The sequence below is a fragment of the Styela clava genome, chromosome 4 (genome assembly GCF_964204865.1).
Source record: "Styela clava chromosome 4, kaStyClav1.hap1.2, whole genome shotgun sequence".
Lineage (NCBI taxonomy): Eukaryota > Metazoa > Chordata > Ascidiacea > Stolidobranchia > Styelidae > Styela > Styela clava.
The window spans coordinates 10,986,973-11,001,258 of NC_135253.1; the positions used below are offsets into that span (position 1 = coordinate 10,986,973).

Below are 14,286 nucleotides of genomic sequence, written 5' to 3' on the forward strand. Positions count from 1 at the left end.
ATTCGATTCCCTTTATAATCAAGCTCGCAGGTCACACTTGCTATATAATTGAATATAACATGAACGTATTCTATTGTAAAGGTGATTCAAAGGCATCTTCCATGAAAGCGAAGAAAAGCAAGAAAGTTGGATTACTTCTAATCAAAGCGATACTTTCAATACCGAACATCTCGTACAGCCCTGGCCTGGATCAAGTACAATCAACAGTAAATCACGTTGTTGAATGTATCATCAGCGTAATGCATGGCGTGTCGCAGTGGTCAAAAGATAGATTCAATAAGGTATTATAAGTTGATTGTAAACTATGCTATGAATAAATATTACAAGCGAATATTACTGCTTTATGAGTTTGGAATAGGTCATATGTAGGCGACAAATGTTTTCAATTGAATGACAAAAATGAGACTACAAACAAAACGCTTTTCGTGATGATGTCCTTCGGTCAAATGTAATTTTTCATAGTGTTAAAAGTTATTTATAAAGTTTGTTCAAAAATCTTACACGAACTTGCAGCAAAGACATGAAACTCTTAATTCAACTGTTTCAGACACCCGCAGCTGCTGGCGTTACCTTTGGAGCATTGCAAAGAAGAATGAGTACCGTTAGCATCGGAGGAGAATCGGACTCGTCGACTACCGCCAGTCATGTTAAAGATGGATTGACTCCCAGAAAGTCAAAACTAGATGATCGCGTGCCTCTGCCTGGCCTTGTTGTGCAATCGAATAATTACTACCATATAATTGGATCGAATAAAGAAGTCAACAAGCTGGTACTGATGATTGGCAGTTCTATCAATACTTCTAAAGAGGTAAACCAGAAGACATATCACTGTCGTATGAAGTGATTTCATTTCAATGTATTCCCTAACAATCTGGTTTAATCAATTTTTAGGAATTATACACCGTTTTGGATCACTTCAAGAAATATCACTTCGTGTGGAAAACGGATAAAAATGAAGTTCTAGAAGAATTTCGCAACAAATCTACTCCAGTCGGAGAATACGAGCAAGAAATACTACGTTATAAAGCTCTGGTTGATGACATCAATTCTGAACCAAAAATCATCTCCGCTGGACCAGTAGCGGTGCATACGGGTAAAAAAACACAACAAACAAATGTAAAGACGTATGTTACCATTGGCATCAAGACAATAAGAGGGAACCCCTGACTTTGCCCTAACGCCAACTGCAGTAGTTCAGCAGAATACGTACTTGTGTTAATGATTAACTCGTCCTGACATCTGTGTCGTAATTTAAGGGACGTCTATATGAAAAAGGCTAAATTTTGCACCCTAAATTAATATGATTCTGACTCGTTTGGGTCATAATGTAACATTATTTATTTATGCGCGATTGAATATTACATGTTGCTGGAATGAAATCCTTCAATTACTTGGCCCATATTTATGATATAATTCCTAGAAGTAATGTACAATTATTTTGTTTATCATGTTTAGATGATTTAAAGTTGGCGCTCACCACGGAATGCCAAGAGTGGATGAAGAGTTTCGGACGTGATTGCAATGCGAAGTACTGCATTGAAATGGAAAACGTCCTGTCGTTTATTGATGACGTGGCGAAAAAACTGAGTAGACCAGTGAAAGATCTTGATGACATTCGTATATTGATGGGAACGTTGAAAGAAATCAGAGAAAGACAAATCGACATTGACATGGTTATTGGACCTATTGAGGTATTGAATTCAAGTCATTTCTGTGATAAAACTTTCTTTGGCGAACAATTCTTTTCGAAAGCAATTTGGGCTTTGAATATTCTGTAAAAACGAAAAACTTTTTTCCGATTTTATGATATATATAGTGAGGCCATGAATATAATTTGGTGCGTACTTTTTATTGAAGTAAACGTGCATGGTATTTTTGTTTTTCAGAATTCTTACAACATTTTGACAAAATTCAACATTCCTGTGACAAAAGAAGAATTAGAAAGAGTTGATTTGTTGCGCTACACCTGGGAGAAGCTTCTCGTGCAAGCTACAGAAGTTCAAAATAATCTTGTTGATATACAACCATCGTTTAGAGGAGAACTGGTCGACAGTATTGAAGTATTTCAAGAAGATCTCAGCGATTTCTATGGGAGTTACCAAGCGGTAAATAAGCAGATATTTTAAAAATTATTTATATACGTTACAGCGGTTAGTCATTTTTCGATACTATCTGTGATTATGTATTAAATACAAAATGTATTATTACCTTAGCAATTTTTCTCGCAAAATAAAGTGTTATAGAGAAGAAATTATGTTTATTAAGTCAATGAATTATATATCTATATTACTTAGAATGGACCCATGGTGGAAGGAGTTCAGCCACAAGAAGCAAGTGATAGACTTATTATATACCAAAATCGCTTTGACACCATATGGAGAAAGTTCATCACCTATTCAGGTTTGCTTCAATATGATAAGAATACTTCTGGTTTGCGTAAAAGATTTTAATTGACAAATAGTATTTGTTTTCCTGATTGCAAATTTGTATATATTTCACCAGGTGGAGAGGAGCTTTTTGGGTTGCCAGTCACACCCTATCCTGAGCTACATGAAGTCCGAAAGCAACTTTCTTTGCTTCAAAAACTGTACGGATTATATAACAACGTTCTGAACACCGTAAATGGATATTATGATATATTATGGGTAGAAATCGACATAGATAAGATTAATGATGAATTGCTGGAATTCCAAAATAGGTATGTTAAACTGATAAATCTACAATACCATATTTGTATAGGTATATATAGAATATACAAAAAGGGTAAATACCTATAGTTCACACTAAACAATCTACTTTTTAATTTCTTAGATGCAGAAAGCTTCCTCGTGCATTGCGTGAATGGCAAGCATATCAGGACCTGAAGACCAAAATTGACGATTTTTCTGAGACATGCCCCCTGCTTGAATTGATGTCAAATAAGGCTATGAAGCAACGACATTGGGACAGAATCGCTAAGGTGAATATAGAGACATTTGCAGATAATATGACATTCGATGGTTATTGCAAATTCTCGCTTCATATTTTATTCTTATTCATAACAGATTACCGAGCATGAATTTGACTTTGAAAACGAGGCATTTATGCTACGAAATATCATGGAAGCACCGCTACTTGAACACAAAGAAGATATTGAAGATATTTGCATTGCTGCCGTCAAAGAGAAAGATATCGAAGCGAAACTGAAATCGGTAAAACTTGTCTAAACTGCAGTAAAATTTAATTTCTGAAACCTTATACACATAATCAAGGCATCAGATGCAAAGACTTCATCTGTGTTGTCAACTTTCTTGTCAGGTCATCTCGGAATGGGGTGGACACGAATTCGTCTTCGGAAATTTCAAGAGTCGAGGCGAGTTGCTGTTGAGAGGAGATCATACTACTGAAATCGTGACTGCTCTTGAAGATAGCTTGATGATACTGAGCTCTTTGATGAGCAACAGGTTGTTTGCCATTTCAATGTTGATGATATCATATACTATAGCAGTATTAGTTATTTATGCCACTGGTTTATAAATATTTATAGAATATATTAAACTGACTGAAACTTTAAATGAGCTAAAGTAATTGCCTGTCAATATTTTAATAATCAAATTTTGTTTATCTATTTTTTCAATATTTTACAGATACAATACCCCATTCCGGGCTTCCATCCAGAAGTGGGTTCAAAATCTCACAAATACAACAGAAATTATTGAAAATTGGATGATTGTGCAAAACTTATGGGTTTATTTGGAAGCTGTATTTGTTGGTGGGGATATTGCGAAACAGTTGCCAAAGGTAACATGTTAATATAATTATAGCAAGATAATGTATGATGTACGGTTTGTGATGGAAGTTTAATTAAGTTCTATTCACTTTTTGGAACAATTGAACTCGACAAATATATATTGCTTTAACTAACAACAAACAGATGTATTCTCATTTTTTAATTTTGGAGGTAAATACCTTGATAGATATTATATAATTGATTGTCAGCATTTTTGACTGAAAACATTTGTGTCAATGTTTGTGTATACGGATGGCATGGAGCATTATAGATAGCTGGAAGTTTTTGCTCGAAACGGTGTAAAGACTCATCGTTATAATGTTATCTTTCTAATGCAGCATCTACCTCATTTTCTACTTTTATGTGTTTAGGAGGCAAAACGTTTTTCAAATATTGACAAAACTTGGGTCAGAATTATGACAAGAGCTCACGAAACTACCAACGTTGTACAATGTTGTGTTGGTGATGAAACAATGCATCAGCTTCTACCACACTTGCTTGAACAACTAGAATTATGTCAAAAATCTCTCACTGGGTAAATGAAATACTTAGTTAGTTTTTCAAAGGAATGCTTGATTTAAATAGATAATTACAAATTAAAATATAGGAGAGATAATTTAAATTGACGACGAAACAAGCTTTTCGAATTCTATACTCAATTTAGGCAGCTCGTTGAGAGAGATTTTTCTCCGTGTGATTATTTACTTTATAAAAGCTTCACCATCGGCGGAAGGATACCAACAGACCAGTGGTATAGTTTATTCGAAAATGACCGTGCTAAAATTATATTTGTATTTGTATTCAGATATTTGGAGAAAAAACGCCTTCTGTTTCCACGTTTCTTCTTCGTGTCTGATCCTGTGTTGCTTGAGATACTGGGACAAGCAAGTAACTCACATACAATTCAAGCTCATTTATTGAATGTGTTTGACAACATCAAGACTGTCAAATTTCATGAAAAGGTAATCATTTTGTCCAAACATTTGTAAATCGAAGATACATTCTGCAACTATTGTCACATTTGAGGAATTTGACAATACTATTAATTTTGATAATAAGTTTCTAGCATTCATGCATATATGAGAGAATAAGAATTCATATGAGAATATTTCCTAATTTTGGTATTTAATACCAGTTCTTTCGTTTGTTATAATCACGAACATAATTTACTCTTGAAAAAGTACAAGTTCTTGCTTTTTATTCAGTTCTATGACAAGATTTTGGCGATCAATTCTCGAGAAGGGGAATCGATTGATCTAATACAACCTGTACTAGCTGAAGGAAATGTTGAAGTGTGGTTGAATCAACTTCTAAACAAATCTAAAGCTTCTCTTCATAGTGTAATCAAAACAGCATATCTCGCACTGCAGGACACTAATTTCCAATTGATCGAATTTCTGAACACCTTTCCTGCACAGGTATGTAAAGGCTAGTTTAAAAAGTATGGGAAAGAACGATTTTTTGGTAATGGTAGGTTGAGACTTATTTGCAAATTGAACAAACAATGATTTTGTTTGAATAATATCCCCGATTATCAGTTTTATAGAACTGATCACAGAAGTTATTTGATCGATCAAGTCATTCCTTGAGTTTTGGGTTCGAGACTTGTTAACTGTTAGAGAACAATTATTTAGAATTCAAGTCTGGTTCGGGTTTGTAAATTAGGATTTACGTGTGTGAAATGTGAGTCGGTCCCATTGCATGAAATTGTGAAATTGCAAATAGTTATATCAATAACTTTATCACATTTTGTTGTATTGACAATTAATCGTGCCTTTGTCATTGTAAAGGTTGGTCTACTTGGATTACAAATGCTGTGGACTCGTGATGCATCAGATGCGCTGGCAAACGCTAAATATGACAAGAAGATAATGCAAGCAACAAATCAAGGATTTCTAGAGCTTCTGAACATTCTCATTGAGATGACAACAATGAATCTTAGCGGAAATGAAAGAGTGAAATACGAAACATTGATCACCATACACGTCCATCAACGCGACATCTTTGACGAACTGGTAAAAACGGCGATTTTTATTTGCACTGGCATTCTCCATCATCACGATATATATTTTTAATTTATTTTATCTTAGGCATAGCTGACCAAATTTATTACAACTTATGTGAAGTGGTCCAATTGGGGATTAAAATATAGATAATCAACCTGCGTTGACTACATAGTAATGTTAAAAATACATTAAATACAGTAAATATATAATTTCCCTTCTCACGAATATCTCATCATAATATTTTGGATTACAGGTGAAGAAAAACGTAAAAAGCGTCTCAGACTTCGAATGGCAAAAGCAAAGTCGATTTTACTTTGATGAAGACAAAAATAAAACAATAATTTCCATCACTGACGTCAATTTCGAATATCAAAACGAATTCCTGGGATGCACTGAGAGACTTGTAATCACTCCTCTTACTGATAGGTATAATATACACATATAAGTTCTTTTATTTTCATGTAAGATTTTCGTACATAATCTCATTTTTTGACCGCTTTCAGATGTTACATCACACTTGCTCAAGCCCTTGGTATGAACATGGGAGGAGCACCTGCAGGTCCGGCTGGAACTGGCAAAACTGAAACTACAAAAGATATGGGGAAAGCTCTTGGAAAATATGTTGTCGTTTTCAATTGCTCTGACCAAATGGATTTCAGAGGACTGGGTCGAATTTTTAAGGGTATGTTTCAACATATTGTTAAAGTATTTCTTTTATGATCACAATTGCGATCAATTATGATCATAGATGGTAACGAGTGCTACAAATTAGCTAAAACGTCAGCGAATGTTCATAATGGTCTACCCAGTGGAGCGTTAGGCCCAATTATGTTGACATTGCAGGTCAAAAGATCTCGCGTTCATTACCTATGCTGACCAGTGACCATATCCCCCGTGTGTAATAATATATTGGGTAGACAATGTCATATTAGAATGTTTCACTCCTTACAAAATTAGTAACTCTTTACGTATCTGCTTGATCGGATCGAAGTCTTTAAACTTTCAAATTTTTTGGTTCATTATTTCACAAAAAATTAGGTTTTGGAAGTTTTATTACTTATCTATACAATTCAATGAGTAACAGCTATATTTTATGACTTGTTTTCGTATCTTTTCTAGGTCTTGCACAGTCTGGATCATGGGGATGTTTCGACGAATTCAACCGTATTGAACTCCCAGTATTGTCAGTAGCTGCACAACAGATTGCAGTTGTCTTGTCAGCAAAGAAAGAAAGGAAATCGAAATTTATATTCACTGATGGAGATGAGGTGAGTAAGAGAATTATGAAGTATTGCAAACTATTTTAGTATTATACAGCTTTGAAAACAAGATAGATTTAGTGAGCCCAGTATTATCTTCATGAATTCAACAATTCACGTGAATGAGTTAATGTTATGTGAATAGTATTGAAACATATATAATATGTAAATTTTATTTAAAGGTTGAACTAAGTCCCGAGTTTGGAATATTTTTGACCATGAATCCTGGATATGCTGGAAGACAAGAATTGCCAGAGAACTTGAAAATCAATTTTAGAAATGTTGCAATGATGGTGCCTGACAGACAGATTATTATCAGGTATTAAACTATGAACGAATCAAAAATCTTTAGTGTTTTACTATAATTTGGTAAAACAAAAACGTTTCCTATAACATGGTATCATGGTCAACTATTCCTTCTATTGTTTCCAGGGTTAAACTGGCTGCTGTTGGATTCAAGGAAAACATAATTCTCGCCAGAAAATTCTACATTTTATACAAACTTTGCGAAGAACAACTTACTAAGCAGGTGACTTGATATGTTCGCCAATAAATTTTACGTATCGAGTATAATTATTACATACCAATCGTTGCCTTATTGATAATAGAAATGCAAGTGAAATTGTTTCAAAAAAAAATTACGAATATTTTGATTTTTTAATTGACATTCAAACATGTACGTTATAAATTAAAACTCGAAAGCCCCCTTTTGGTGAGAGATGAAACTGGCTTAGAAAGATGGCAAATATGTTACAAGTCAACTTGAGTATAAACTAACTTAATATTATTCAAAAACATCGAAGTGATCAACCACTTTATTATGGAACGAATTGAGGGTATCTATGTAGAGATCGAGAGTAAATTATTGATATCAATTTTATCGTGTAGGTGCATTATGATTTCGGATTGCGAAACATCTTGTCTGTTCTACGAACCCTTGGAGCCTCTAAACGCATCAATCCCGAGGACACAGAACATAAAATTGTGATGAGAGTTTTACGAGATATGAATTTGTCAAAACTAATCGATGAAGACGAACCTCTGTTCTTATCTTTGATCAACGATTTATTTCCATGTAAGATGCATTTATTTGCAAGATTTGAACTTACCCGTGGGCTGAGAAGGATGCAATTTACAAATAGTTTTAATCTTAAAGCAGCAGTGATTTCTATAAAAACTTTTTATAAATAAATGTAACTTGGTTGGTCAAAAATGTTTTAGGGCTATTATGAAATTGATTCGTTATCTATAAAGTATACAAATTGTTGTGAAAATAATAAATTCTTACCAAAAAGGAAAAAAGAAATTGTCACTTATCTATTTTATACTGAAATCATGACAATATAAAAAAAAATATATTAGCAACTGTGGCGTGGCAATATGGGTGAAGTAGTGGAGAATATCTCTAAATTAATCTAAACCAAAAGTTTGCCGTTACTTTGTACTTTATCGTCAATGTTCTTTTTGTAGCAATTCAACTGGATCAAGCTGGATATCCTGAACTGGAAGGTGCCATCAAGAACCGAGTGACTGAAGCTGGATTGATAAACCATGCACCATGGGTTCTCAAGATTGTTCAACTGTTTGAAACTCAAAGAGTGAGACATGGAATGATGGCACTCGGACCAAGTGGAGCTGGAAAAACGTCTTGCATCCATACTCTCATGAAAGCACTTACAGGTATGCTGCAAAATGTTAATGCGAATAAACTAATAAAAAGTCTCATTATAACTTACTAACAAAATATTCAACGCTCCAATTTTCAAGACTGTGGGCAACCCCATCGAGAAATGAGAATGAATCCAAAAGCAATAACTGCACCTCAGATGTTTGGAAGGCTGGATGTTGCTACCAATGACTGGACTGACGGAATCTTTAGCACGCTCTGGCGCAGAACTCTCAAAGCGAAGAAAGGAGAACATATCTGGCTTGTACTGGATGGACCAGTTGATACAATTTGGATTGAAAATTTAAACAGGTAATTATCATTTTCATCAAAGGCAATGGATGGATTCGGATTTAGTGCGTTTTACAAACAAACATACCGCTCTTCGATTAAAAGCCCCCTTCAATTAAAGCATAATGTATATGACTTTGGTAGAGTTGATTTAATCTCTTGGTTCCCCTTATGATAGAAATACTCATAAATACTGTACATTCAGTCTACGGGCGCTTTCATATTTTGAACGATCATTTTGTTTTATCCTTTCAGTGTCTTGGACGACAACAAAACTCTGACTCTGGCAAACGGTGATCGTATTCCAATGGCACCAAATTGTAAAATTATTTTTGAGCCAAGCAATATTGACAATGCATCACCAGCTACTGTATCTCGAAATGGAATGGTTTACATGAGTTCATCTGTTCTTGATTGGGAACCAATTATTGAAGGTTGGCTTCTGAAGAGATCGGACAGTGAAGCTACGGTTAGAATTTTAATGTTTTTTTGTAATATTATATGGACGAGAGACGTGGTTTGTCATATGAAAGCTGAACCATGGCTGAACAATAATATATAAATTAATGAGTTTCCTTTTGTAATTATCCTTCGTCTCGAGGTGCTAAATAGTCTACAACTCGGTGTCATACACTCATGTGCGTTGCAGATTGTAATGTATTTATTTTATTCGTCGGCCACCTAAAGAGCCCAAATGTAAAAAATACAAATCAAAATTTATTTGAGTCTGGAAGTAATATTTATTTTTCATTTCAATTGCAGATTCTGAGACAACTCTTCAGCAATTGTTTTGCACCTCTATATCGTTTCGCTGTTCAAAACTTGGATTTCAAAATGGATACACTTGAAGCTTTCATTATCAAACAGGCTATTGGTATGTTATCATATTATAGTAACTGTCAATGGTTTTAGGAGTATCCACATAGGTAACATTCATTTTTTAAACATGCAGTTCTACTGGACGGATTGATTCCTCAACAAGACAAAAAAGCAAACATGTCGGAAGTTCTTGGAAAATTATTCACTTTTGCAATGATGTGGAGTGTTGGTGCATTGCTAGAAATTGAAGATAGAAGAAAGATGCACGCATATCTTCTTGGTAAGTTTACTTTGAATGCTTCAAAATCTTCCTTCGAACAATGATCTACACAAGCATACAATTCTGCAAGCGAGATACTATGTTCAGAGGTACAGGAATCTTTGTTTGTCATCATAGTCTACTCAAAATTACACAATTTTTACATTCTTTGGGAGAAGATAAAAATGAAGCTTGATAAAGCAAAAATTCTTGAACTTTCATTTTTATTTCATTCTGTAGAACATGAAGAGTTTCGGATTGATTTGCCACAAGTACGCGATGATGGAGAAAGCATGATATTTGATTACATGGTTGGCACTGATGGAAAGTGGTCACATTGGTCAGAACATGTATCAGGTAAAAAACTGTTTTTTTTTTTTCAACCAACATTGCTTACGAATGTGCTATTTAGAGCAATAAATGATTCTTTTTCTTTAGAATACAAATATCCGACCGATCACACCCCGGACTTCCATTCTATTTTGGTTCCAAATGTTGACAACATAAGGACTGATTTCCTTATTCATACTGTTGCTAAACAAGGAAAGGGTGTACTTCTTGTTGGTGAACAGGTAAACATCTTATATTTCTAGTCAATTGTTATCTGACCGTGATTCCAATAAAATTGTCAAGGTCAATTAGCACTTGTTACGCCGAAATTCAATTGCGGGCTTGCGGCTTTGCATCTTTCAATTTTCTTTTACTGCAAGTTAACTTCTTGCGATATTGCCTTCAATATTTCACCATTATCGAGCTGAATCCTAATTTAGCTAGCGTTCTTTAATTTTTTTTGTTTATCATAAGAGCCTCTTTACATTGTATTACTGATGTTTTAAACAGGGCACAGCCAAAACTGTCATTGTGAAAAGTTACCTATCCAGGATGAATCCAGAAGAACATTTGTTTAAAAATCTCAACTTTTCAAGTGCGACAACTCCATTGCTTTTCCAGGTACGGAAGTACGGAAAATAGTACCGATATGTTGGTATCTTAAAATTACATTTAATTTGGAATGGCTTGATAGTTGTAGCATTATGTTGGTATCGTATAAACAAGCGAAAATACAGATAGAAACGACACATTTTCAAAAAAAAAATCATTTTCGTGTATTCTTCATTGCATTTGTCGAGCGAATGTGTCCAATCTTTTATATATCTATATAACTATTTGTAGAGAACTATTGAAAGTTACGTTGAGAAGCGAATGGGAAGTACATACGGACCACCTGCGGGAAAAAAGATGACGGTATTCATCGATGATGTCAATATGCCCATTATCAATGAATGGGGAGATCAAGTGAGTTTGAGCGAATACCTTCGTGTAGATTAATATAAATAAATCTGATTTATGTCGAGATACTCCTATTTGGAGGTATGAACATCAATCACTGAACTTGAACAGTATAGCTATAATTAAAATAAATTGTACTTTCTAGGTTATCATAATCGTATTTTATTATTTCCCTATTCAATATTCCATCATTCTGTATTCAAGGTGACCAACGAAATTGTCCGTCAACTGTTGGAAACAGGAGGATTTTACAATCTGGACAAACCTGGTGACTTCACTCATATTGCAGACATGCAGGTAAGAAGTGAAAGCCATGGTTCAGTTTATGTTTAGCTGTGCTTCCATCTGCCTAAAGTGTGTGTGAATAATCGTTTTTTTTTTCATAAACCAGTTCATTGCCGCTATGATACATCCCGGAGGCGGACGAAACAACATTCCTCAACGACTGAAAAGACAATTTGCAATTTTCAACTGCACTTTACCATCAACTGCATCGATGGACAAAATCTTCGGAGTGATTGGTCTCGGTCATTTCTGTGCTGAACGTGGATTTGATGTAAGTCTCGGATAATAGGATTCTGTATTTTATTTTTTGTATTTAACACAAGAAACGTTGATAAATCTTCAAATCGATCAGTATTTCATCTTGCACGTGAATCAATAACTCCATGCTATTTGAGTTTGAATTTGAAACTGCATTAAGGCTACCGAATAACGAATATTTTAGTTGGTGGAGTATTATTTAATATTAATAATTCGGAACATCACGTTATCATATGAATATAAATAAATATCATTGAACTATTTTATTCGACTGATTTTATTTACATACAGCAATCTGTTCGTGAAACTGTTGCAAAACTCATTCCAATGACTCGTGATCTCTGGCAGAAAACAAAGATAAAAATGCTTCCAACTCCAGCAAAATTTCACTACGTTTTCAACTTGCGTGATCTGAGCAGAATATGGCAGGTTAGAATTCTCTACTATATGGATTCAAGTACACTTTTTAGTTGAATATTTGCCAGAGATATTTAAAGTATATTGAACGTGTTTGCGTTACATGACATAGGACTGTGCGAAATGCAAGGGCGAAACAAAAGTGAAATAATTAATTCGTATATAATATATGTAGCATTTCTCAAATTTGAAAAAAAACAAATTCTTGTTTTTTTTTTGTATTTTTCAAACCGAAAAATTACTCGTTCAGTAAAATAATCCTTATGTTTAGGGAATGATAAACGTATCCAGCGACGTGATCGACACACCAGAGAAATTGCTTCAATTATGGAAGCACGAATGCAACCGTGTTATAGCTGATCGATTCGTCAATGAAGAAGACACAAAATGGTAAACTCATAAGATTTTTTGTTTATTTAATGACTTTAGAAATCTTCTAAAAAATTCACCAAAACCGTATTTATATTATCCTAGTGTTCGACTCATTCAATACAAAATTGATGTGTAAATGACTAAAAAGTAAATGAATTTGGCAAAAGTATACCACAATTTTAATCTCACTTATAATCCAACAAACACATTTTCCAAAATTACACATACTTTGTATTATAATCAAAACCACTGTTCAAATTCTCAGGTTTGCAAGACCACTTAAACGTATTGTTAATGATGAATTTGGAGAAGAATATGCAGCATTTGTTGAACCAGATCATTATTTCTGTGATTTCTTGCGAGAACCACCAGAGGCGACAGGAGATGAACCTGAAGATTTTGATTTCTCTGCTCCGAAGATTTATGAACCTATTCCGTCCATGGATTTCCTCAAGGAAAAACTTGTCATGTAAGCAAACTAAACTTCTGTTGCGATTCACTACGTAGTATAAAAATATTTGGATTTTTAATCAATTATACAAAAAATAAACGATGACTAACATTCAGCACTACTTATATTTTGTAGATTATATAATCAAAGCCTCGGTACTTAATGAGCAGGTTCGGGTCAAGCTCGGCTCTGGTTTGAGACTGCGTTTAGAATGAAAAATTTCGAAAAGTTCGTGTCGTCATTTCTCATAAAATATGATTGACACTATTTCAAGCTTTTGGATCTATGCATGAATTCTAATAAATGAATCTAGCCCTAGTTGGGAAGTACTTTGAACTCTTTCATATGAGAGTATATCATTTCGTTCTTGTTGTTTTAGGTATATGGAACAATTGAATGAAACAATCAGAGGCTCAAAAATGGATCTTGTATTTTTCCATGATGCGATGGTTCATATGATCAAGATATCAAGAATTATTCGAACACCGAGAGGAAACGCAATGTTGGTTGGTGTAGGAGGTAAATATGATCACAAATGCTTAAAATAAGATCATCTTGGTTGGCATTTGAAGATAGTAACATTGTGATTGTTCTATATTCCGTATACTTTAAAGATCTAAAATTAATTAAACTACTGTGCTTATTTTATTCTAGGTTCTGGAAAACAAAGTCTGACAAAGCTTGCTTCGTTCATTGCTGGATATAAAGTGTTTCAAATAACTTTATCTCGATCATACAACACAAGTAACTTGATGGATGATCTCAAAATTCTATACAAGATTGCTGGTCTTCAGGTACGTTGTATCATGGTTTAAAAGGAATTGTTTAATGGTTTAAATGGTTTAACGAATGGTTTAAAAGGAATTGTTTTTCAGATAATAGTTTTAAAATTGAAATGATTTTGAACATTATCTAGGTATTGTGATAACTTTGTCAAATTGTGTACCTATCCATGAAATATTGCTATTATTTCAGGGCAAAGGCATCACTTTTATCTTCACTGATAATGAGATCAAGGATGATTCATTCCTCGAATACATGAATAATATACTCTCATCTGGTGAAGTTTCTAACTTGTTTGCAAGAGACGAAATGGACGAAGTCTTACAGGTAAAAAAGGACATAATTAGCAGAAATATATTAT

At 34.1% G+C, this 14,286-nt stretch overlaps 1 protein-coding gene across 3 annotated transcripts in view; it reads left to right on the forward strand.

Moving 5' to 3' along the window:
• The window catches only part of LOC120326134 (dynein axonemal heavy chain 5-like), a 40,333-nt gene that overhangs the window by 11,900 nt on the left and 14,147 nt on the right, over window positions 1-14,286 (forward strand). For all 3 annotated transcript variants that reach the window (XM_078111529.1, XM_039392369.2, XM_078111530.1), the window contains exons 21-58: window positions 82-281; window positions 548-808; window positions 892-1,093; window positions 1,456-1,691; window positions 1,887-2,105; window positions 2,295-2,400; window positions 2,503-2,698; window positions 2,812-2,959; window positions 3,045-3,191; window positions 3,298-3,443; window positions 3,627-3,780; window positions 4,141-4,304; window positions 4,575-4,731; window positions 4,975-5,187; window positions 5,560-5,784; window positions 6,029-6,201; window positions 6,279-6,457; window positions 6,895-7,043; window positions 7,217-7,353; window positions 7,467-7,563; window positions 7,923-8,109; window positions 8,505-8,714; window positions 8,802-9,012; window positions 9,247-9,460; window positions 9,754-9,865; window positions 9,944-10,090; window positions 10,310-10,426; window positions 10,508-10,641; window positions 10,910-11,020; window positions 11,243-11,365; window positions 11,564-11,656; window positions 11,751-11,915; window positions 12,194-12,331; window positions 12,591-12,709; window positions 12,957-13,160; window positions 13,522-13,661; window positions 13,797-13,936; window positions 14,118-14,252. In XM_078111529.1, the coding sequence (XP_077967655.1) occupies window positions 82-281; window positions 548-808; window positions 892-1,093; window positions 1,456-1,691; window positions 1,887-2,105; window positions 2,295-2,400; window positions 2,503-2,698; window positions 2,812-2,959; window positions 3,045-3,191; window positions 3,298-3,443; window positions 3,627-3,780; window positions 4,141-4,304; window positions 4,575-4,731; window positions 4,975-5,187; window positions 5,560-5,784; window positions 6,029-6,201; window positions 6,279-6,457; window positions 6,895-7,043; window positions 7,217-7,353; window positions 7,467-7,563; window positions 7,923-8,109; window positions 8,505-8,714; window positions 8,802-9,012; window positions 9,247-9,460; window positions 9,754-9,865; window positions 9,944-10,090; window positions 10,310-10,426; window positions 10,508-10,641; window positions 10,910-11,020; window positions 11,243-11,365; window positions 11,564-11,656; window positions 11,751-11,915; window positions 12,194-12,331; window positions 12,591-12,709; window positions 12,957-13,160; window positions 13,522-13,661; window positions 13,797-13,936; window positions 14,118-14,252 (6,209 nt within the window). The remainder of the gene's footprint in view (window positions 1-81; window positions 282-547; window positions 809-891; window positions 1,094-1,455; window positions 1,692-1,886; window positions 2,106-2,294; window positions 2,401-2,502; window positions 2,699-2,811; window positions 2,960-3,044; window positions 3,192-3,297; window positions 3,444-3,626; window positions 3,781-4,140; window positions 4,305-4,574; window positions 4,732-4,974; window positions 5,188-5,559; window positions 5,785-6,028; window positions 6,202-6,278; window positions 6,458-6,894; window positions 7,044-7,216; window positions 7,354-7,466; window positions 7,564-7,922; window positions 8,110-8,504; window positions 8,715-8,801; window positions 9,013-9,246; window positions 9,461-9,753; window positions 9,866-9,943; window positions 10,091-10,309; window positions 10,427-10,507; window positions 10,642-10,909; window positions 11,021-11,242; window positions 11,366-11,563; window positions 11,657-11,750; window positions 11,916-12,193; window positions 12,332-12,590; window positions 12,710-12,956; window positions 13,161-13,521; window positions 13,662-13,796; window positions 13,937-14,117; window positions 14,253-14,286) is intronic.